The following is a 25,555-nucleotide window of genomic DNA, read 5'->3' as shown; positions in this document are numbered from 1 at the left end:
TACTGAGCTGTATAGCTGGGAATCCAGCACTTGTGTAAGGTAAAACAAGAGCTGCAGCACGATCTGCTTGTGTCTCTCTGACTTTGATGCAGGCTCACAAGCCATATCTTTCCCAGCAGATGATGGCTGTGTTATTCAGTAATCATTTGTCTCCAACAGCCACCAGTGTAACGGAGATCTGCCCGTAGCTGTTAACCTACAGAGGCATTTAATTAGCGCCGGCACGTGGGCGCATCCTTCTATGCGCCCATCGGCGCGCCTGTGACGTGATTATGGGGCGCCAATGGGTTGCCATGACAGCCAGGGGTCTGCAGAAGACCTTTGTCCCGGTCATGATGGTACTTCTATGAAAGCCAGTCTGTAGCTGTTGCTATAATTTTTGCTATGTATAGCATTTTTGCTATATATAGCAATACTATGGTATTGCAATTTATAGTAGAAGCGATCTGAAAACCGCAGGCTCATGTCTTTTAAGGGGACTAACAAATACAGTTGAAAGTGAAAAAAAAATGTTAAAAATATAAAAAAAATGAATAAATAAAATAAAAGTTCAAATCGCCCCTTTTTCCCCATTAAGAATAAATAAATAAAAAATACACATATTTGTTATCGCTGCATTCGGAAAAGTCAAAATATAAAAGAAATTAAACCTATCGGTAAATGGCTGATGAGAAAAAAAATCGAAACACCAGAATTACGTTTTTTCAGCTGCTGCAACACTGCAATAAAATGTTAAAAAAAGGCAAACAGAACATCGTATCTACCTCAAAATGGTATTTAAAAAAAAAGTCAGCTCAGGGTGCAAAATATAAGCCGTCGGACAGCCCCAACGACCAAAGATTTAAAACTTTAATGGAGACAAGTGAAATTTTTTTTCAGCGCTTAAAAAAAAATCTATGCATGTTTGGTATCTTCTCAATCCTACTGACCTGGAGAATCATATTGCTAGGACAATTTTACCGTATAGTGAACATGGTAAATAATAAAAAAAAATGTAGAATTGTGCTTTTTTTACTGTTTCGCTGCACTTTGATTTTTTTCCCCTGCTTTCCAACATATCAAATGATAAAATAAATGGAGTAAATCAAAAGTACAACTCGTCCCACAAAAAACACAAGCCCTCATATTGCAATGTGGATGGAAAAATAAAAAAGTTACAGCTCTTGGACGAAGGAAAGAAATAAACGGAAGCTGCAAATAACAATAAATGATATTTTTTGATTGACAATCTTCTCCTCCTTCAGCATTGGGTACTTTTTTTTTTAGTAGAGTAACCAAGTGTTTGATGTAGAGTAAAGCATATGAAAAGATAACTGATAATGTGCGATCATGTCACATCATAACATTTCATATAAATGAATAACCTCATAAAAAGATGATAGAATGCATGCACTAAAAGAGTAATACACAGTACAACGCAGGGTGGAAAGCAGGTGGTAGAGCAACATAAAGAGATTCATTAAGGGAAGAGGTCGATATCTGTTCTTCAGTAATTTCTCTCATTTATTACGGGGGCCTTTGAGTATTGAAGATGATGAACACGTGAAGTTAATTGAAATAAATGAATGAATGACATGCTTTTTTAGCTGATCTGGAAAACAATGTACAAGATCCCAAGAGCCTCGTGTACTTTAGTATATCAACGTTATCGCGCCTAATGGTTGTTGTTGTAAAAATTAGAAGTTGCACCGAGCTAATGACGCTGATCGCGCCCTTTGTTTGCAGCATTTTATAGTCAGTGTTAATATAATGCATATTTGAGCTTTTCGTAAAAAAAAAAAAAAAGGATTTTTTCTCAATAAATAATAATAAAAAGGTTTATAATACATTCTATAATGTGCTCTACAGTTTTAAAGGACTTTTTTTTTTCTTTCCACAGTCTGACTGCTCTAACTGGAAAGAACCCTTAGCTATTTAGCTGCTAGAATCGCCTTTCCTCCACATGTAGTGAATGTCCCCTGGTCCTTATTAAGCACTTTGGAAGGAATAAATCATGTGCCAGTCCTTTGTATTAACCACATGTATTTATACATATAAATGAGATCTCCTTTGAGGCGTAATTTTTCTAAGCTAAATAAGCTCAATTTTTCTAACCTCTCATTATATGAGAGACCTTCTAACCCCTGTAATAATCTAGTTGACACCTTTAAACCGACTCTAGCTTTCCAATATTCTTTTTAGAATGTTGATCCCAAAATTGGATTTCATATTCAAGATGCATTCTCTCATTGGAAATCATTAGGCAATTGAATCTAATTGAAAAACAAGTGTATAGAAGCCGGAAGCCATACTGGTCAAAAGGGAATATTTCATTGGATACGTTTTCCTATATTACAGCCAAATTGGCCAATCACCATCATACTTTATAGAAGGGATGGAAAGCCGGAGAGCCATCTGATATGAAGGCTACAGGGTGATAAGGAGGCCTGCCTTCAAGGTTTATCTATGCAATCAAATGTCTCAAGAATTATTTTTGAAATCCATTGCCCGCTACATGCAAATTTTCATTGGGTTGAATTTTATATCACTTCATATACAGTAACCTTGCATTAAAGGGAATCTGTTTTTGCTATTTAATATGAGAGAAAGGGGGCAGAAAGCCTGATTCCAGGGATATGTCACTTGCTCAGCAGCTTGCTGTAGTTTTGATACAATCAGTTGCCTACTAAGCAGTCCAGCTATGTAAACCCACCCCCATCACTGACTGGCAGCTTGCGAATAATTCACAATATACACAGAAAGCTGCCAATCACAGGGGTGTGGGCGGGGTTATACGCAGCTCAGCATTCTGAGCACTGCAAAGTTCTACAGCAGAGAAAACCGGGAATCTATCAAAACTATAGCAAGCAGCCCAGTAAGTGATATATCACTGGAATCAGGCTCTCTGCCCCTACATCATGATGCTCTCAGATTACATAGCAAAAACCTGGTGACAGATTCCCTTTAAACATATACAGGGACAGAAGCAGGCAATGCTGGGCAGATGTCAGGGCACAGTGAATTTGGGGGCCAACGGTTACATCTGTAAGCTGAAGTAGGTAACAGGTAACGTACATACTTCCGGAGCTGACCTTGCACACATAATATACGTGGACATACCTGAGTTTACTCTGAGGCGACAGAGAGTCAAGTGCAAACGGTGAAGAATTTCTTGATCCAAAACCTAATGGCGAGTGAGTATTCAGCGATTCCAAAGAGGGGCTCTTACGGGGGAACCGATCAGGAGTCAAATCCTCTCTTTGTCCTTTTAACTTGTCTGTAGGTAAAAACTAAAATGTTATTTTTCTTTTAAATATATAGTAACAGATGAATAAAATGTATCAATATATATTCTTAAATTAGGGAAAGCCATTTTACAGCTAGTTATACAGACATAGCAGAGGAAAAACAGTGTTTTTCATGGTTTTCTTTTCATGGCGAGGAATGAGGAGTCAATATTCACATTCTTATGCAGAAAACTTTCATGTATTTTATTGCCCAATTAGAAGAAATAAACCCTAGATGAAAGCAATACAGTAAGGCTATACAGAGCCAAATCACAGCAACACCTCTAAAGTACCCTGCAGATTTATTACTGGATTGAAAACACCATCAGAAGGGCCAAAACTGGAGAAGTCACTTCTGATATAGCAATGAAGGGAATCTCTACACAAGCAACAGAAGGGAAACAACTATTCATGTGAACAAAAAATATTAAGTTATAGCTATATTATTATAACAATTGCCAAATGCGTAGACATGTCTGTGCCTCCCTGAAGAATATCCTTCCAATATATCAGATATCTATCTCCTCCCTAATATACAATTACACATTATTAAAGAAGATAAAGGACAGGAAAACATTTATTGGGAACAATCATGTTCATTGAGAGGCAATTTTTCAATTTTTCCTGGTAAACGCACATGATATATAAGCACCCACAATAGTATCAATGACAGGGCTAAGGGGAAGTTACACTCTTATCAGAGCTACAGATAACGGAGATGCCAAATATCATCACATAGGACAAATGATAGACCTTCTGTCACCATGATTCCGGAGAGCAACTTTTGGGGCTGATATTCTACAGCAAGTATTTTTCAAAGTCGGAACTCAAAGTCTGCAAACAGTAAAACTATGCGGGATTGATACAGTAAAAGGGTTATCTAACCAACTATAATCACTAGGACAGGAAGATAAAGGTATGATTAGTGGGGACCGGACCACTAGAACCTCTACTGATCACGAGAACTGGGATCCCATGTCCCCATATGAATGGTGCAGTGGAGCACATGCATGACCACTGCTCCATTCACTATTGATAAGACTCAAACCCTGATGAAGCTTGATGTGAAACGCACATCGGATGCATTTTCTTTGATAGGTAAAATGTACTCAATGGCACTGTGCACTTTTAGCATTATGTGAACTTTCATGTGATATCACTCTCTCCTAGTTTACTTGTACGAACAGCGGCATGTACAGTGGTCAAAATTACTATTATTGTGAACAGTTAAGCAAGTTGAAGATGAAATGATACACATATACCGTATATACAAAGTGGGTACGGAAAGTATTCAGACCCCTTTAAAATTTCACTCTTTGTTTCGTTGCAGCCATTTGGTAAATTCTAAAAACTTCATTTTTTTCTCATTAAAGTACATACTGCACCCCATCTTTACTGAAAAAAAAACAGAAATGTAGAACTTTTTGCAAATTTATTAAAAAGAAAAACTGAAATATCACATGGTCATAAGTATTCAGACCCTTTGCTCAGTATTGAGTAGAAACCCCCTTTTGAGCTAGTACAGCCATGAGTCTTCTTGGGAATGATGCAACAAGTTTTTCACACCTGGATTTGGGGATCCTCTGCCATTCTTACTTGCAGATCCTCTCCAGTTCCGTCAGGTTGAATGGTGAACATTGGTGGACAGCCATTTTCAGGTCTCTCCAGAGATGCTCAATTGAGTTTAGGTCAGGGCTCTGTCTGGGCCAGACAAGAATGGTCGCAGAGTTGTTCTGAAGCCACTCCTTTGTTATTTTAGCTGTGTGCTTAGGGTCATTGTCTTGTTGGAAGGTGAACCTTCGGCCAAGTCTGAGGACCAGAGCACTCTGGAAGAGGTTTTCATCCAGGATATCTCTGTACTTGGCCGCATTCATGTTTCCTTCAATTGCAACCAGTCATCCTGTCCCTGCAGCTGAAAAACACCCCCATAGCATGATGCTGCCACCACCATGTTTCACTGTTGGGATTGTATTGAGCAGTGCAGGTTTTTTTCCACACATACCGCTTAGAATTATCAACAAAAAGTTCTATCTTCGTCTCATCAGACCAGAGAATCTTATTTCTCGTAGTCTGGGAGTCCTTCATGTGTTTTTGAGCAAACTCTATGCGGGCTTTCATATGTCTTGCAATGAGGAGAGGCTTCTGTCGGGCCACTCTGCCATGAAGACCTGACTGGTGGAGAACTGCAGTGATAGTTGACTTTGTGGAACTTTCTCCCATCTCCCTACTGCATCTCTGGAGCTCAGCCACAGTTATCTTGGGGTTCTTCTTTACCTCACTCTCTGAGTGTCTGAGCAAAGGTTCTGAATACTTATGACCATGAGATATTTCAGGTTTTTTTTTTTAATAAATTTGCAAAAATTTCTACATTTCTGCTTTTTTTCAGTCAGGATGGGGTGCAGAGTGTACTTTAATGAGAAAAAAATTAACTTTTTAGAATTTACCAAATGGCTGCAATGAAACAAAGAGTGAAAAATGTAAAGGGGTCTGAATACTTTCCATACCCACTGTATATAGGATCTGGTCTAAAAGGCTTCTCTCAGTGTAACGCTGACAGCTATAATGCATTGCAATGCATTATACCAGCGATCAGAGTAATAAAAGTTAAAGTCCCATAGTCCCATAGAGGGAATAAGTAAAAAAAAAAAATTAAAACAATTGTAAAAATATTTTTAAAAAAGATCACAAAATAAAATAAAATTAAAAATATATATATATATCATTCCAATAAATACGCATATCTATGTAAAAAAAAAATGTATACATATTTGGGATCGCCACATCTGGAATGACCCGATCTATAAGTCTGTCACACTATTTAATCCCTCCAATGAACACCATAAATGAGGCAAAAAAATTATGCTTTTTCATCCTACTGCCAAAAAAAGTAGAATAAAACATGATCAAAAAGTCAAATGTAAATAAAAAAAGGTATAGCTGAAAACTTTATCTTGTCCCGCAAAAAAAGCCGCCATACAGATCAGTCAGCGGAGAAACAAAAGTTATAGCTCTCAGAATAAAGCAATGTAAAATCAATTCTCTTTTCTATAAAATAGTTTCTGTTGTGTAAAAGTGGCAAAACATAAAAAAATTATATAAATGTGGTATCACTGTAATCGTACTGACCTGAGGAACAAAGCTGCCTTATCACTTTTACCACATGGTGAATGGCATAAAAAAAAAAAATCCTGAATTGTTGTTTTTTGTTCATTCTGCCTCCCAAATATCGGAATAGAAAGCGATCAAAAAATGTTATGTGACAGAAAATGGTACCAATAAAAACATCAACTCATCCCACAAAAAAACAAGTTCTCACATGACTGTCTGCAGAAACATAGAAAAAATATGGCTCTCAAAATATGGTGATGAAAAAACTTGTTTTTGCAACAAAAAACAGCGTCTTTTAGTGTGTGACAGCTGCGAAACATAATAAAACTACATAAATCTGGTATAGCTGCAATGGCACCGACCCGAAGAATAAAGTAATCTAATCACTTATACCGCACTATAAAAAAGACATAAAACCAATTCTTCATCTGCTTTTGATTTGTTCATTCTGCCTCCCAAACATCGTGGTAAGGCTCGGCTCACATTTATCCTGCACTCTGCGCTGAGCGCTTACAACAGTGTTTCCGTGTAAATCTCTGAAATACGTGATTCAGACAGAAGCCCCGGCGGAAGATTCCCTATAATGAGGCAGATTGAGGCACTGTGAATGCCGTCTGGTCTATAATCCAGCGGTGTAAGAGTCTTTTTAAAAGTGCGGTTGACTACAGTTTTGTGCACCTCTGAAAAGAAGGACAGCACTGAACAGAGGCCAGACGGAGTCCAGAGTAACTCTGCTGCCTCGTTATAGCGAATGGATTCCTCGGGAGTTTCATCTGAATCACATCATTCGGAGATTTAAATGGAAACCTCGATGTAAGTGCTCAACGTAGAGCGCAGGATAAATGTGATCCAAAGTGTTATGTGAAATGTTCCCAATAAAAGCTTCAACTCAATCCACAAAAAAAACAAGCCCCCACTCAGGTCTGTCATCTGTCAGTGGAAATATAGGGGCTTCCATGTTACTGGCAGCACAAAAGCGCTGGAAAAGCGCCATGTCTCCTCGCCCCCAAAAGAAATCTAGCAAATTTTGCGCTCCCAAATCCAAATGCCCCCCTCCTTTTTGAGCCCTACAGTGTGCCTAAACCACATATAGTATCCACATGTTTCTCATTTCTGTAGCAATGAGAGCCCGCTTAATTTCCAGGTGCATGTCTCCAGAAGCCCGAGCTGGGCATAATGTACGGGCATTACAATGTACTGGTCACTATAGCATACTGGTCACTACAACGTACTGGTCACTACACTGGCAGATTTGCATTTTTCACTCAGCAACATCCATTGTTGCTCATTTCTGGAAAACACCTATGGAGTCAAAATCATCATTACACCTGTGGATAAATTCCTAGAGGAGTGTAATTTCCAAAATGGGGTCACTTGAGGGGTGATTCTGCTCTTCTGGCACTTAGGGCCCCTGTATATGGAGTCTGCAAACTATTCTACGATAATTTTTTCTCCAACAGTCAAATAGCGCTCCGTCCCTCCCTAGTCTTGCCCTGTTGCTAAGCAGTACTGTACAGCCACATATGGAGTATTTCCATTTTCAGCAGAAATTGTGTGATAAATTTTGGTGCCATTTTTACCCGTGTGAAAATGTAAAGTCTGGGGCTAAAACAAAATTTTTGTGGTAAAAATGTAATAATTTTATACCATTGGGCAGTGAAGAAAAAATAATGTGACACACCTGTGGTGTCAATATGAGCACTACATCACTAGAATAATTCATTGAGAGGTGTAGTTTGTAAAATGGAGTCACTTATGGGGGGATTCTGCTGTTCTGGGGCTCTTCCAGTGGGTCATGGCACCCGCAAATCATAACAGCAAAATCTGTACTATAAATGCGTGCCTTCCCATCTGAGCTTTCCACTGTCCTTGAAAAGTATTTCCCGATTACATGTAGGGTATTAGCCACTCAGGAGAAATTCCACAACAAACGGAGATGTCCACTTTTCCTATTCGCCCTCATGAAAATTAAAAACTTAGAGCTAAAACAACATTTTAGTGGCAAAAACGTATTATTCTTTCTTCATCGCCCAATGGTATAAAATTCTGAGGCACATGTAGTGTCAATATGCTCACCGCACCCCTAGATGAATTCATTAGGGGGTGTAGTTTGTAAAATGGGGTCACTTATGGGGAGTTCCACTGTTCTGACACCTCAGGGGCTCTTCCAAAGTGACAAAGCACCCTCAAACCATTTCAGCAAATTCTGAACTCCAGTATGGCGCTTCTTCCCTTCTGAGCTTTGCACTGTGCCTCAAAAGTAGTTTTTGACCACATATAGGGTATTGGCGAATTCAAGAGAAATTGCGCAACAAATAGTATCATTCATTTTCTCCTATTATTCTTTTCAAAAATTAAAAACTTGGGGACAAAGCAACAATTTAGTAGAACAAATGGTAATTTTCCATTTTGTCATCCCAATGTTATACAATTCTGTGAATCACCTGAGAGTTAAAAATGCTCACTACACCCCTAGATGATTTCCTCAAGAGGTGTAGCTTCAAAAATGGGGTCACTTGTGGGCGTTTCTGCTGTTTTGACATGTCAGGGGCTCTTCAAATATGACATGGCATCCGCAATCTATTCCAGCCAAAATTGATCTCCAGAATTCAGTAGGCGTTCCTTCCCTTCCAAGCCCTGCCATGTGCCCAAATATTAGTCTTCCACCATACATAGGGTATCAATATACTCAGGAGAAACTGAACAACAAATCGTATGGTCCATTTTCTTCTGTTACCCTTGTGAAAATGAAAAATTTTGGGCTGAAGCAACATTTTTGATGGAAAATTTATTTTTTTCATTTTAACGGCTCAAAATTCCGTGACGCACCTGTGGGTTCAAGGTGCTACCAAACCTCTAAATAAATTTCTTGAGAGGTGTAGTTTCCAAAACGAGCTCACTTGTTGGGGGGGTCCATTGTTTAGGCACATCAAAGGCCCTGCAAATGTGACATGGCATCCACAAATTATTACAGCCAATTTTGCGCTCCAAAAGTCAAATGGTCCTCCTGCCCTTCGGAGCCATGCCGTGAGCCCAAACAGTAGTTTTCTACCACATATGGGGGTATCGGCGTATTCAAGAGAAATTGCACAAATTTCCATTTTTTTCTTCCACATGGCTTTAATTCCTGTGAAGCACCTGAAGGATTAAAAAACTTTTTTTAATGTGGTTTTGAGCAGTATTAGGGGTTCAGTTTTTAAAATGGTGTCACATAGGCCACTTCAAATGTGATGTGGTCCCTAAAAAAATTTTTTGTAAATTTTGTTGGAAAAATGAGAAATTGCTGATAAACTTTTAACCCTTAGAGCTCCCTAACAAACAAAGTATGTTTCAAAAATGTTGCTGATATAAAGTAGACATGTGGAAAATGTTATTTATACTTAATGGGTGCAAACAAAGTGTAACCTAGGGCTCCAGTAGGAGGAAAATTAATTTGTAAAGGTTGCAAAAGTTGTGAGAAATGCTTTTCTGTGACTCCACTGACAATTATTTTTTTTTTTTTTGGGGGGGAGGGGGCAATTAGAACTTATGCTATGGGGCCCCATGATTTCTATGTACACCCCTGATCTTTACATAGTACAACTGTAATACCCCTTTAAACTTGCCTCACTATCTAGTAAAAGTAGCGTCGGTGTTGAGATTTAGAGTAGAGCAAGCAGGACACACAGCTCGGATTCTACAGCAGAAACCAAACCACTTTGAACTAGATTCAGGGTGACTTTCCCTAAGTTCCCAGCAGTTTTCCAATCCCTTAGTTATGTGTGAACACTGCAGCCTCTGTTCAGTGTATTACATCAGTGTTGTCTAAAATGGGAAGTGTACAAAGCAGCCCTTGTATTCTGGGCCAAACATTATTGGGACTCCAGCGGTGCCTACTATTATGTCCTACAGTTGGCAGTAAATGCTGGACACATATTATCGGATGACATTTATAAGGAAAATACTCATCGCCCAGCAGACCCTTAAATGTAACCAATATACTGTGTAAATCAAATTAATTTCATGCTGGTAGTGAAGAGGGTGACAGCACATTAGATAGAGTAGAAATCAACAGCATGTGAAAGAATCTAATATTTTAAGTGCCTTTATTATTTTTTTAGGAGGTGATTAATGGAAACAAATATAAATTATACCATTGCTTCCTTGGATTTCTTACAGCACTCATTCACAGTGTGGTGTATATACACATACATACATTTTTATACATAATATCCTCCAGGCATTGCAACGTTATTAATTTTTTTCATAATATACTTTAATTCATAACCTTAATTGCTTCCTTTTCTCCCAAGCACTATGCCGTAGTACTGTTTCAATGACCAGTTCATGCTCCTTTGGAAGCCACTTTCAACTGCTGCTCAGCAAGATTTATACTCTATATTAAGAAACTCCATGAATGGGATTTTTCCTGTCAGAGCCGCTGTGCTCCCCACCCCTAAGACAATGGAATACCTGTAAGCAGATTGTGTGAATATGGTATAGGATTCTTAATAAGCAGCAGTGGAAAGGAGGAGGTATTGAAACAACACTGCAGTGTATTACTTGGGACAGCAAAATAATAACAATTCCTAACTTCGTAAAATCTGGACAATCATTCAATAAAAAAAGTGTAGTTACTATTTCAAGAAAAACTGCCTTAGTTGCACATTGTAACCAATCACAGCTCAGCTTTAATTTTTAAACAGTTGATGTAAAATGAAAGCTACGCTCTGATTGGTTGCCATGGGTAACAAAGACAGATTTTCTGTAATGATACAGTAAACATGTCCCAATATGTGAGCAGATATAATAGTTTATAACATCTAATAACTAACAGCTTATGCATAGTTAAGCTTTCTGGGCCTTAAAGGGAAATTGACATGTGAAAAAAACACTATTAGCCTGCAGATATGGGTTTAATTTGCATGTTAATAGTGTTCTGAACCTTCCCGGTGTCCGCACTAAAAGCTTCGCTGCTGGGAAGAAATGAACTATATTTCTCCCCCCCTGGCAGCTTTCAGTCACAGGGGCGGCGCCTGCCCAGTTCCAGCCACTGCTCTGGGTGGCTGACAGCCGGCGCTAATGCTGATCCTGCTGTCAGTCAGTGCCGGGGTGCTGTTATAGCTGCCGCTCTCTATGCACAGAGCAGTGACTCAAACTGTGCCGGCACCACCCCTATGACTGAAATCCGAACACAGCCGGGGAAATAATATTCATTTCCTCCTGGCAGCGGGGCTCTAACTGCGGGCTACAAGTCTGCAGTCACTTTATGTGACTACAGGCTTGTGAATCCTCACATACTGCGCGCTGTGAGAATTTTCCAATGCTGACACCGGGAGAAGGCAGGCACGTGACCGCAAGTATGTTATCTGGATACATGCGGTCACAAGCCAATTAGATGGATGTGGCCTCAATCAATGCAAATGTATTGAGCAAAGCCAGATAAGTCTAGTCGGAATGTGCCCGTAAGGAAGCAAATTGCATACATGTGGTCACATAACCGCCCACTCACGGTGTCGGCACCGGAGAATCCTCACATCACGTGCATAAAAAAGTGACTGCAGACATGTAGCCTAAGGCCAGACAACCTCTTAAATGAGTTTGGTTGGGAACAAATTAATATACAATGTTGCACTAAAGTACAGATGCAAGGAAATGCATATATAGATGATAGATGAGCAGTGCTCTCCGGGACCAAATTGTATCAGGACATTACATTATAAAAGCATCAGTATTAGTATACCTTTTCAAATGGGAAGTAAAAGGTTTGTCTAGTAATTCTCAGTTCTGTTACATACATGGGTAAGCACACGTACAACTGAGTGATGTTCCTTTACTCCATAGTAGTTGCTTTCAGAAGATTTTCTGACATGGAAAATGATTTAAGATGAAGCAAAATACATGAGAGGAAACCGGGTAAAATATATAGCTATGGTATCCTACAACAATGCACAGCAGCCTATGGACAATAATTCCTAATGCTATCTGAAAATAGTCACATCCGGACTTCACAAATAGTTTCAGATTCTCTTATTGAGCCAGATTTAAAAATAGAATCTGGACCGTGTCCACGGCACGCACATCTCAACAGCTCCAGAAAAAGAAGGACCATTTGGACACCGTTCAAGTCATTGTAAACCGTGGAGTGCTCGCTCCTATGATTACTAAACAGTCTCATTTATTGGCTGCACATTACCTGAAAAATCTAATTGCTTCTCTGTGTCCTTGCTCGAAAGCTTGGCAATGCTGGAAGCCGAGAGCCTCTGCCATAGAAGGAAAGGTATATTACTAACACATAGGAAAACAAGTCACGTAAATGCAATTCCTAGAAATATAATACACGTGAGTCTCTGAAAGAATGGCAACGCTAAACACCCCGAAGCAGAGCTCATCTATATATAACATGATTATTTACATCTTTCATTTCCTATGCTTACAGCATCATTTATACACTGCACAAAAAAATAAAGGGAACACTGAAATAACACATCCTAGATCTGAATGAATGAAATATTCTCATTGAATACTTTGTTCTGTACAAAGTTGAATGTGCTGACCACAAAATCACACAAAAATCATCAATGGAAATCAAATTTATTAACCAATGGAGGCCTGGATTTGGAGTCACCCCCAAAATTAAAGTGGAAAAACACACCACAGGCTGATCCAACTTTGATGTAATGTCCTTAAAACAAGTCGAAATGAGGCTCAGTATTGTGTGTGGCCTCCACGTGCCTGTATGACCTCCCTACAACGCCTGGGCATGCTCCTGATGAGGTTGCGGATGGTCTCCTGTGGGATCTCCTCCCAGACCTGGACTAAAGCATCCGCCAACTCCTGGACAGTCTGTGGTGCAACGTAATATTGGTGGATGGAACAAGACATAATGTCCCAGATGTGCTCAATCAGATTCAGGTCTGGGGAACGGGTGGGCCAGTCCATAGCTTCAATGCCTTCATCTTGCAGGAACTGCTGACACACTCCAGCCACATGAGGTCTGGCATTGTCCTGCATTAGAAGGAACCCAGGGCCAATCGCACCAGCATATGGTCTCACAAGGGGTCTGAGGATCTCATCTCGGGTACCTAATGGCAGTCAGGCTACCTCTGGCGAGCACATGGAGGGCTGTGCGACCCTCCAAAGAAATGCCACCCCACACCATTACTGACCCACTGCCAAACCGGTCATGCTGAAGGATGTTGCAGGCAGCAGTTCGCACTCCACGGCGTCTCCAGACTCTGTGACATCTGTCACCTGTGCTCAGTGTGAACCTGCTTTCATCTGTGAAGAGCACAGGGCGCCGGTGGTGACTTTGCCAATCCTGGTGTTCTGTGGCAAATGTCAAGCGTCCTGCATGGTGTTGGGCTGTGAGCACAACCCCCATGTGTGGACGTCGGGCCCTCATACCACCCTCATGGAGTCGGTTTCTAACCATTTGTGCAGACACATGCATATTTGTGGCCTGCTGGAGGTCATTTTGCAGGGCTCTGGCAGTGCTCCTCCTGTTCCTCCTGTGCACAAAGGTGGAGGTAGCGGTCCTGCTGCTGGGTTGTTGCCCTCCTACAGCCCCCTCCACATCTCCTGGTGTACTGGCCTGTCTCCTGGTAGCGCCTCCGGGCTCTGGACACTATGCTGACAGACACAGCAAACCTTCTTGCCACAGCTCGCATTGATGTGCCATCCTGGATGAGCTGCACTACCAGAGCAACTGCTGTGGGTTGTAGAGTCCATCTCATGCTACCACGAGTGTGAAAGCACAGCCAACATTCAAAAGTGACCAAAACATCAGCCAGAAAGCATTGGTACTGAGATGTGGTCTGTGGTCCCCACCTGCAGAACCACTCCTTTATTGAGGGTGTCTTGATAATTGCCAATAATTTCCATCTATCGTCTATTCCATTTGCATAACAGCATGTGAAACGGATTGTCAATCAGTGTTGGTTCCTAAGTGGACAGTTTGATTTCACAGACGTTTGATGTACTTGGAGTTATATTCTGTTGTTTAAGTATTCCCTTTATTTTTTTGAGCAGTGTATATTTTTTGATAACACAGAAAAAAAAATAACCTACACTCCTCAATATTGAAATTGTAACACCAAGAAAGAAAAGTCAGAGTTTTGGAAATCACAGGATGGATAGAAATGTTAATAATATGCAAGTAATGAAAACATGGCAACAAAATTTTCAAAACATCTTTATTTATTCAGTATCGTGAATGAGCACCATGTGCAGAAATCTCCGCACTTACACGCCTTGTCTGCCATCAATGATGTTATTAATGAGTTTCATGAGAAATGATTGGTAAATGCACTTGGGCATGTAAATGATTGTAGCGCCGACGTCTCTGCCTCCTGCCGGGCAGAGAAGCCGCTCCCCTCACTGCCGCGGTCCTAGTCCGGCTTCCTCCAGCCCCCCTGTTGCTGTTGCATGCACCGCGCGCAGCTTCCCAGGCACTGTGCTTAGGGCGCGTTCCTGTGCAAGGTTGTTGTTTGTGTGCTAACACTCTCCTCAGCCCTCAGGTTCCAGTGCCCGCCAGTCTTTCTGTCAGCCATGCCCGCCTGCGTGTCTATCAGCTGTGCCCACCAGCCTGTCTATCAGCCGTGCCCGCCAGTCTGTATCTGCCGTGCCCACCAGCCTGTCTACCTGCCGTGCCCGCCAGCTTGCCTACCCGGATCACCTATCAGGCTACCTGCTGTGTCCGCCTGCTTGTCTACCCAGATCACCTGTCTGGCTACCAGCCGTATCCACCTGCTTGCCTACCTGGATCACCCGTCAAGCTACCTGCCGCTGTACCCGTGAGCCTCAACCACCTGACCCATGGGAGTCGCCTGCTGTCACACAAGGTCGGTCCCAGAGTGGCACCTGGTTCCCCTGCCCGGTCCCTCCTTGGTTCACGGAGTCGACTAAGCCGCCGTGTGGCCAGGGTCAGTCCGAGTAGGTGCTTAGTTACGCCCTTCTCGTCCCTCCTTGCATCCCAGCACAGAGGTTCTACCACCCGGACCAGTAACAGTTTGCACAGGCCATGGAACCCGGTGGCTCCCAGGCTCCTTCGCTCTCAGACCTGTACCAAGAGGTCTCTTGCCAGAGAGCCCAACAGGATACTATCCTGTCCTACCTGCTAACAGTCAACTCCCGCCTGGACGTGCTGTCCACCCGGACTGTGTCCGCCTCTAACCGAGCAGCGCCTGCTCCGGCGGCACCTCAACCCAGTGGCGCTCTGGCATCCGGCTTTGGACCCCGGCTATCTGCTCCTCCACGTTATGGTGGTGACCCGGCCTATGTAGGGGCTTCATAAATCAGTGCTCGCTGAACTTTGAACTCCTGGCACACCAGTTCACCTCCAACCAGGCCAAGGTGGCATTCATCATGTCTCAACTCACCGGAGAGGCGTTGGCATGGCTTAACCCTCTGTGGGAGAGAGGGGATCCTCTGGTGTCCGATCTCCAGGCTTTCCGGAAGGTGCTCGATGAGCCCGGACGAAAATCTTCGACTGCCTCCTCACTTCTCCGACTCCGCCAAGGGAGTCTCTCTGTGGGCCAGTATGCCGTGCATTTCCAAACCCTCGCATCTGAACTTGCCTGGAACAATGAGGCCTGGTGTCCACCTTTTGGGAGGGACTTTCCAGACGGATCAAGGATGAGCTAGCCGGTCGTGATATACCTTCCTCCCAGGACGACCTGGTGTCATTAGCTACCTGGATTGACATCAGTTTTCTGGAACGCGCTAAGGAGATGACCAGTGAGAGGAAACCTCTGCGCCTTGCTCCCGTCTTCCAAAGTCCAGTCTCGCAACCTGCACTCCCCCGGGTGTCTTCTCCTGAGCCTATGCAAATTGACCAAGTAAAGATGGTCAAGTCTCGCCAGGAGACCCGTTGTGCTGAGGGGAGTTGCTTCTATTGTGGCAATACAGAGCATCAGATCCGCTCTTGCCTGGTGAGACTGGGAAACTCCAGTGTCTAGGACCGCTCGGAGAGGTCGTCCTAGGCAAGAGTTCTTCCTCTCCGCCCTTGACTCTGTCCGTTTCCATTACCAGTGGTGAGACCCGCTTCTTCGAGACTGCCCCTGGATTCCGAAGCCGCTGGGAATCTCATCCAACAGGCCGTTGTGGAGCGTTTTCAGATTCCTACCATACGTCTGGCGGATTCTTTAGCGGTTTCCTCTATGGATGGAAAGCTTCTCCCTGAAACCATCTTGTTGGTCACTGAGCCGGTAACTCTTCAGGTGGGAATGCTGCACTCGGAAAAGATATCCTTTTACGTACTGTCCGGTCTCTCTCATCCCCTCTTGCTTCGCCTGCCTTGATTACAGAGACATGAGGCCGTCCTGAATTGGAGCTCGGGTGAGGTGCTCCGTTGGGGTCAGGAATGCCATAAAACCTGTCTGGTTCTAGTTCGTCCTGCTCGACCCCCGTCTACTCCGGCTAACCTACCTGGCCTGCCAGCACCCTACTGGTCCTACGCGGACGTCTTTGATAAAAAGGAGGCAGAGACACTACCACCCCATAGGCCGTATGATTGCCCCATCGAGCTAATACCTGGTGCTTCACCTCCTAGCGGGCGAATCTACCCCTTGTCGCTGGCCGAAACCCATGCCATGTCTGAATACATTGAAGAAAATCTTTCTAGGGGATTTATCCAAAAATCCACCTCTCCGGCTGGAGCAGGATTCTTCTTTGTCAAAAAGAAAGATGACTCTCTTCGCCCTTTTATCGACTATAGGGGTCTAAACCAGATTACCATCAAGAATAAGTACCCCCTACATCTCATCTTGGAGCTGTTTGATCGCTTAAAAGGAGCAAGGATTTTCACTAAGATCGACCTGCGTGGGGCGTACAATCTGGTCCGGATTCGCCAAGGAGACGAGTGGAAGACGGCATTCAACACTCGGGATGGTCACTACGAGTACCGCGTGATGCCCTTCGGTCTCTGTAATGCTCCAGCCGTCTTCCAGGAGTTAGTAAACTATATCTTTCAAGATCTTCTGTATTCCTGCGTGGTGGTGTACCTGGACGATATCTTGGTGTTCTCCCCTGATCTGCCCTCTCACCGGAGGGATGTTCGTCAGGTCCTGCTGAGGCTCTGGAGGAATCGCCTGTATGCCAAGTACGAGAAATGCCTCTTTGAGCAGATCTCTATACCATTTTTGGGGTATCTCTGATACCGAGCTGTGGATGGATCCCGAGAAGGTGTCTGCCGTCTTGAAGTGGCCCCGACCAGAGGGGTTGAAGGCTATTTAGTGGTTTCTGGGATTCGCTAACTATTACCGCCTCTTCATTCCTCATTTCTCCTCCCGGACAGCTCCCATCTCTGCTCTTACCCGTAAGGGAGCAAATCCCAAGGAGTGGTCTTCCGAGGCAGAGAATGCCTTTATCTCTCTTAAATAAGCCTTCTCCTCCGCTCCTGGGCTACACCGTCCGGATTGCAACAAACAGTTCTTAGTGGAGGTTGATGCCTCTTCCTCGTGAGCCGGAGCGGAGCTTACCCAGAAATCTTCGTCCGGACAAATGGTGACCTGCGGCTTCTTTTCCAAACTCTTCTCTCCGTCCGAGCACAATTACTCCATAGGAGATTGAGAACTGCTGGCCATCAAATTAGCGCTGGAGGAGTGGCGCTACTTGCTTGAGGGGGCTCTGCACCCGGTGGTCATCTACACTGACCATAAAAACCTCGCTTATTTGCAGACCGCCCAAAGACTAAACCCGCGTCAGGCAAGATGGTCTTTGTTCTTTGGTCGATTCTACTTCAATCTCCATTACTGCCCGGCAGACAAGAACATTAAAACCGACGCTCTATCCTGCTCTTTTCTGTCTTCTGACCTGGAGGAGGAGCCTCTACACATGCAAATGGAAGTTGAAGACACTTCTGCTTGAGAAGACAGTTTCCAAAATGTAATAAACGTACATGCAGTACTACATGATAAAACAAATACACAAAACTTTGTCTAGAGTTTTATCAAAAGCTACATAAAGAGTTCAAATGGATATATATGATGTGGTAGATCGCTCACTCAGCTGCACACAGAGGTAGACACAGGTACGTTGTCTCTTTAAATCTTTGGTTAGTTTATTGTAATGTGGCATAAACCAACATTTAGTCCGTGAAATAAACACAGCCTTCTGGGCAAAACAGGTAAACAAAGCAAAAAAGCAGTCACACAAAGAACACAGTCCTTTTAGTGGCATGGATCTGCAGGCTGATTGTGAACCATTGTGGAGTTACTGAACTGACACAAGTTCCCTTCTGGAGCTTACTTCTTCAGAAATTGGACTCTGAATGTCTCAGCTGGCCGAGTATTTAAACTCCCTCAGACCACACCCTGAGGTGGAGATAATGACCTTCCACCCTTCACAATGGGCATTCACAAAAAACACTCCCTTTTACAAACGGACTTAACCTCTCTCAACAAATAACATGCTGGAGGAAACTTAATGGCTTTAGTTCACGGAGGCTAACAGCCTCAGGGAAACATATCTCCCCTCCAGCACTTTACCAGTGACTTTGTTACAAGGGCAACATACATAATCATGGGAACAATGCCCAGCCAGAGCCCTGACCTAAACCCAATTGAGCATCTCTGGAGAGACCTGAAAATGGCTGTCCACCAACGTTCACCACCCAACTTGACGGAACTGGAGAGGATCTGCAAGGAAGAATGGCAAAGGATCCCCAAATCCAGGTGTGAAAAACTTGTTGCATCATTCCCAAGAAGACTCATGGCTGTACTAGCTCAAAAGGGGGTTTCTACTCAATACTGAGCAAAAGGTCTGAATACTTATGACCATGTGATATTTCAGGTTTTCTTTTTTAATACATTTGCAAAAATTTCTACTGTTTTTTTCAGTCAAGATGGGGTGCAGAGTTTACTTTAATGAGAAAAAAATTAACTTTTTAGAATTTACCAAATGGCTGCAATGAAACAGAGTGAAAAATTTAAAGTGGTCTGAATACTTTCCGTACCCACTGTATGAAAACATGAGAATAATCATTGAAATAGTAAACAAAATTTGTTATATCCATGGGTCAAATCTGAAATATTACTGGCGTTAAATGTGCAGAAAAAAAAGAGGCGTCACACAATTCATTAATTGTAATCTTTTTCAGCTAATGTTTTCCTAAGATGTACAAAACATCTTAAAAACACCCCAGATCGTCCCCCATACTCCATTGAAGCTTTCCAACAAAGCAGGAATTTGTCACAAAGCATCCAAAACATGACATCATCCCTTTTTATTCACTTGGTGAGACACAATCAATGCCTGTCTCCCCACCAGAATCTAATTCCATTATGTCTCTTCTTAATGAGCAGAGAGGATTTATTATCTGATAGCTGTGAAAATCATTGGTTCCCTTTCCTTTTAGTTCTGTCATTGTGACTGTTCAAAATCATCAAATTTATCCCTTTTCCTATTTTAACCCTTTCATACAAAATAAATAGAAAAATAAAAAGTACAACTTTCCCGCTGCTGTGTTCTGTAAATTTATTAAAGGTAACTGCCAGATAACACATGCTGAACAAACTACGGGCAGCATGTATCAGACATTGGATTCATAGTTTAAAAGCCGTCAGGGACGGAGTCACACGAGAGACTAGTCAATAAGGCCGGTCCCCAGCTTGTCCCCGCCCGCTGCCCTGGAGATTTCTCCCTGCATGTCTGTATATGTCACGGGTGTGTCAGGTGTGACAGACAGTCGCTCTGGATCTGGCTGTAGAAGGTCACTGCACTTGGCATTGCAGACCTTCTTGACCCTCTCACCTCTGTAGAATAGTTATATCCTTCTTTCTTTAGGATCCAGCAGAGACCTCCACCTTCTGCTGCTGATTGACACACACTTGCTTGGTAGTTAAAAACGCTCAGTTTCTCCAGAGACGTGCCGGTGATAGTTCTATGTACCTCTGTGCAGGCTGGAGCACTAGCAGTTGGCTAGTTTCTTTTCTGGTGGCCTTGGAGGACAGTTGGCGTTATCTCTCTGGTGTCTGCTCAAGCTAAGTGTATCCCCTTTGTTTGTTTACCTTGTTGTCTTTAGTTTGTAGTAGGGCCTGACTAGTGCTCACCCTGTCCCGTCCCTATCTAGGGTAAGCCCTTTGGAGACTTTCAGGGATTAGGCTCCTGCTCTGCGATAGGTGTGGAACCTATATAGGGACAATAAGGTAGGCAGGGTGATATTAGATCTGCCTAGGGGTCTTCACTCCCCCTTTCCCTAGTTGTTGGGCTCCCTTCCCCTCTTCTCGTCGTTGTGCACTTAGTATCTCCCTCACCTTGCGTGACAGTATAGGGAGAGACCTGTCCGTTACTAGCAGAGATTGGTTTGGGCAGCATATATCAGCTGTCAGGTTCCCATTAAGCATCCTTTAAATTTTTATAGCGTGATTGTTTTAATTTGCATTTCATAAATCAATACTACTCATGAAATTAAGCAACTTTGCTTTGCTTTTATGAGATAAATTTTCTTCTTTCTCCTCTTGGTTTGATCAGTCATTTTCATTCCATGGATAAAATATGTAAAATCTGTATTCAGTGAAGACAGACTTTCCCATTACTGAGATAGGAGGCGGCAGGTGGAGCTTATTCTATGGAGGAGGAGGGAGGAGCTAAAGGCCAACACTGATATTCTGCTCGGAGCTCTCCTGAAACAATAGTTAGCCTATGTTCACATGCAGAATTTTTGCAGTTTTTTTGCTGCTATTTTATGCAAATTAAAAGCAGCATTTTACAGTACCAGCAAAATCTATAAGATTTCAGAAATGCGCAAAAATGGAAATATCCATCTTCTTCAATTACAGAATACTAAGAGGTCACGCTATTAAATGTTGGCAAGTACTTCAATCAAAATTGGGGGAGTTTACCATAGCAATCAATTAGATTACTGAACTTCCTTCATTTTCAAAATTGCTCCTAAAATGTAAATTTTGAATCTGGTTGCAGTGTGCATGTGCCAGGAAAGGTCAAAAGAGCGCCGGCGCACTGCAGTACTTTGCTCTGCTCTCGGCAGGGCAGAAAGAAGTACGCCTGCACAGAAGAGCAAAGGGTAACACTGTATGGATGTTGTAGGATAAGTCATCCATACGAAGCAAGGAGGACGACATTGCAAGAAGAGAAGAGGCACTGGACCAGGACGAGTGACACCCATCGGACCGGACCGCCCCGTAGGCGAGTATAATAAAAGGTCTTTTTTTTGTATTGCAGGATGAATTGGAGTCATATGTGAAGCATTATAGAATGCTGTCACATGGGGCTGAAAGGTGGTGGCCGTAGGTTATATGAGACAAATGGTGACAGGTTCCCTTTAATCACTTTAAGGCAGGTGGTAGACAGTGTACTGGTGGTCTTAGTGGAGCTCAGGGTTATACTGCATAGAATCATAGAATCATAGAATGGTAGAGTTGGAGGGGACCTCCTGGGTCATCTGGTCCAACCCCCTGCTCAAAGCAGGATTCACTAAATCATCTCAGACAGATGTCTGTCCAGAAGTTGTTGTCATCTTCATGGGTTTAGATAATATTCTGTTGTAGTTTATTGAATAATATATTTAGCAATTGTTATATTATGGGGCTTGTAAGGAAGCCAATAATCTAGTGGTAGAGTAAGGCGCAGCAAAACAAAAGGCCAGATTTTAAGCAGATGTAGAGTGTGCTTCAAGAAGCCAACGTGAATGTGTTTGTTTCACACGAGCCAGTGTTATGGCCTTTTTTATGTGGTATTCCCATCTCAGATCTCCATGCCATATGCACAGGATGTAAAAGATGCTGTGACGAGAGATGAGACACACTGTCAGCACATGGAGATGAGGTATTGTTTGTGGATGCTGGTGCCACTGGCAAGTGTGACGTAAGACCTATTGACAACTGCAGCCAGGAGAGGCGAGTGATGAGCATCATGAGCCAGAGAGCTGGAGCAGACCGAGGGTCCTAAGAAAAGTCAATCAAACTGGTGTTGTAACAGACCAGGGATGGAAACCATGAACTTAGCTGTGCACCAGACAGAGGATCATAAAATCCACAGTCTATTTTAGAGCGGAGGGTTATGTTGCTATCTCACCATTACAAGCTGAACAAATCACAAGTGGACAAAATTCTGCAGTCTACCAGGAGAGATTCAGAGACCCACAGAAACGGTGCTGATCCAATGTCCCTGTTGTAAAGACTATGTAAATTGCCTCTTCAGAGTATTGCATGGCCTATAAGTCTCTTTACCCTGGCATGTCAAGTCCCCACATGGAAAAACATTACCCCTTAGACCCTTGTTGTAAAGACTAAGGGCTTATTGACACGTGTATTTTTCTGCAGCGTTTTACAGTACCAGCAAAGTGAATGAAATTTCTAAAAGCTTATGCACTAGCTGCTTATCTTTTCCTTGCAGAGTTGAACCTTCGAAGAATTTAATTCTTCAGCATTGTTCATCTATTGAAATGAATTGATGAAAAACACAAGTAAAAACCCATCGAAAACGCATGAAAAAATGCAACAAAAATTTCAGTAATTTGCGTTTTTCTGCCAACACTCTGGTTTTTGCTGTAAAAAAATTTGCTGCAAACACAAAACCTGCAAAGCCATCCACAGACTGAATATGTTATATGTATCCACCAAGCATTTGAGCCTCTGAGATAGTAAAGTCTGAGTTTTTCAGTTTGGCCCAGTGTTATCTTCTCATTTCTTGCGGCTCCAAAACTCTTCAGAGTTCAAAACCAAATCTCGCCTTTCACCCCTACCACCTATTCCTACACCTAAACACGTTTCACAAGTAAAAGACTGGCCCAAAAAATGCACAAAATGGGTACTATAAGTCACATGAAACCTGTCTGTTGATTTTGTTTGGCCGTCAGTAAGGGTATTGGTTACATATTCTTGATAATTATAAGTGTTTGCACATTTGTCCCCAACACGTCACCATCATACAAGGACAATAGTGACAATTTTATGTAAATGCTAGGGAAATTAGATCACAATCTTCACTGGGGCAGGGACAGCTTGCGAATATTTTCTATAAAATTGCGTAATATGTTGAAAATATAAAACTAATTATAATACAATGGAAAATAAATGAATATTTCTGGCCGATTAGCGTGTGGGAAGAATGGATGTTTTACTGGAATAATCACGTTCTACTTCGTACTAACCCAAACTTCACACTGTGATTTATGACTTCTATTGTTCTAGAATGATGCAGCTTCCAGTACACAGACACTTTTTTGGGTGAGTGGAGCCAAAGGCGAGCACATTTGTATGTGGCAAGTCTTCCAAATGCAGTAAAGTATCAAAATGGGAAAAATTGAATAATTATATCAGAGAACAATAATAAGACATATGATATTTTAATGGATGAAAACTCTTGGATATGTGTTTATGAAATGTAGATTCCTTATATAGCAACAATGGTTGAATATCCAATAGTAAAATCTTATTTTAACAATTTTCTACTTGTGACATGCTGTATCAGGTGATCTACGGATGGAGGTATTCGCCACTAAAATTATTGCTTCTAAGGGAGAATATCTCAATACATATGGAGATCTTCATAGTAAAACTACGAAGAGTGGAAAGGCGGCACTCTCTGTCCCATAAAAATGTATTTTATTGCAAAATCATTAAAAACTGGATGCAGGAGAATGCAGGTGCGAGGTCCGTTTCGCACACAATGGTGCTTCAATGGGTCCAAAGATGTTTGGACCCTCTGAAGCACCATTGTGTGCGAAACGTCCACCTATTATTATTTTCTCTGTAAAGTAGGAGGCCGAATCACCAGCACAAATGTCTGTGATAGGGTCCTGCACTTTAGGACAGAGGAGGGAGTGAAAGGTTTCAAAGAGGTTTTTTGGGTTGTTGAATTGTGAGGAGATCAGGGTGTTGAAGTAAGATCTTCATAGCAAGTCTAGAAGTGCTGTATGGCTCCATACTAAGAATCGGCCAGGATTGCCTTCTTGAGGTTAATTTTTTTTTCTGAACAGCTTATTAAAAAGTCACAGACAGACAATATTTTTTACAGACACACTGTAAAACCGTAATAACTCATTATGATTATAAGCAATACATGTCTACAGCCCAAAATTCTGACATCTGCATTCACAATAAACTGCAAGATAAGTACAGTCAAAATAATCTGCATACATTTCTTCAGCTTTATAAAAATTCATGGAAGATTTTTTTTTTTTTACAGACAGGGCAAAAAGTGTCCTATTTCTTTGGACTGACCTGAAATTTCTAGATGGTTGGCAACCCTGGAATCCTCCCAATTCACTCTGTCTTAAAAGTGGTTAGCTAGATTTGGATAATGACGCGAAGATAGCCAAAATTGGTCTGTCCTGTCCTTGCAGACTCTAAGCCTCTAATTTTTCCCTTCAACACCCGTGTTCAGAGTCCTCTGCTACTCATAGTGTCAGTATGTAGAAAGCGGACACTGTGTCCAACACTTCTCCATGGTTCCCAAAATGGGAGTATTCACATGACTTGTCGACATGACCTCTTCTAGACAGTTGTCACTTCTGTGTATGCATTAGATACAAAAGATATCGTCTAGGACACAGTCTTGTGGATCAATGACAATCTTGGGAATCATGGACATAGGAGAAGCTGTTTACACAGCGATGCTAAGGATAGGAAGCCCCGAAATAGAATCCTGTGTTAAGAAATGGAGAGGGTTAGGGTCTGCCAATAAACGAATCACTTTTTACCCTGTGAAGTATATTCTCATAGTTTTCTAGTAAAGTAAAAATGGAATTATATCTACCTGCATGGGCGATACCGCTGCTGCCGGGGCAGTCCTTACAGGAATCCCACTCAGGGGACTTCGGGGGACAGAGTGAACTGGAATATTTGGACCCCCACCACCTGTTAGAGAAATAGATTATATGTCACATACCAACTCTATGACTTTTTTGCCATAAGAATGGGACATGGTTACATAAATTTAACGTACAATAACCAGGACACATAAAATTAAATGCAGACCAGAAGAAATTAGAGTCCTGAAGCCTCATGCACACGTTGCTTATTTGTGACTTGCAGATTTCGTGCAGATGTAAATCTGCAGCATGTCAATTCTTTAAGGGTTTTCAATGCAGATTTCACTTATACTAATGAGTGGGGAAAAATCTACACCAAAAATGCATTAAAAAATGGTGGGAAAAACAAGCGTATTTGACGCTGCATTTTTCTTGCCAAGAGATGCAGAAATTTCTGCATCAAATACTTGACGTGTGCACATATCTG

The 25,555-nt window shown here is 42.3% G+C and overlaps 1 protein-coding gene across 6 annotated transcripts in view; it reads right to left on the bottom strand.

Annotated features, from left to right (window-relative positions):
* The window catches only part of SPECC1 (sperm antigen with calponin homology and coiled-coil domains 1), a 519,798-nt gene that overhangs the window by 119,279 nt on the left and 374,964 nt on the right, over nucleotides 1-25,555 (bottom strand). For all 6 annotated transcript variants that reach the window (XM_073667990.1, XM_073667989.1, XM_073667993.1 and 3 more), the window contains 3 exons: nucleotides 25,074-25,174; nucleotides 12,550-12,616; nucleotides 3,100-3,256 (listed from right to left, as the gene is read on the bottom strand). In XM_073667990.1, the coding sequence (XP_073524091.1) occupies nucleotides 3,100-3,256; nucleotides 12,550-12,616; nucleotides 25,074-25,174 (325 nt within the window). The remainder of the gene's footprint in view (nucleotides 1-3,099; nucleotides 3,257-12,549; nucleotides 12,617-25,073; nucleotides 25,175-25,555) is intronic.

This window comes from Phyllobates terribilis, unplaced genomic scaffold (genome assembly GCF_046119375.1).
Source record: "Phyllobates terribilis strain yellow unplaced genomic scaffold, ASM4611937v1 Scaffold_2__4_contigs__length_985480577, whole genome shotgun sequence".
Lineage (NCBI taxonomy): Eukaryota > Metazoa > Chordata > Amphibia > Anura > Dendrobatidae > Phyllobates > Phyllobates terribilis.
This window is presented reverse-complemented; position numbering and strand designations above follow the sequence as displayed.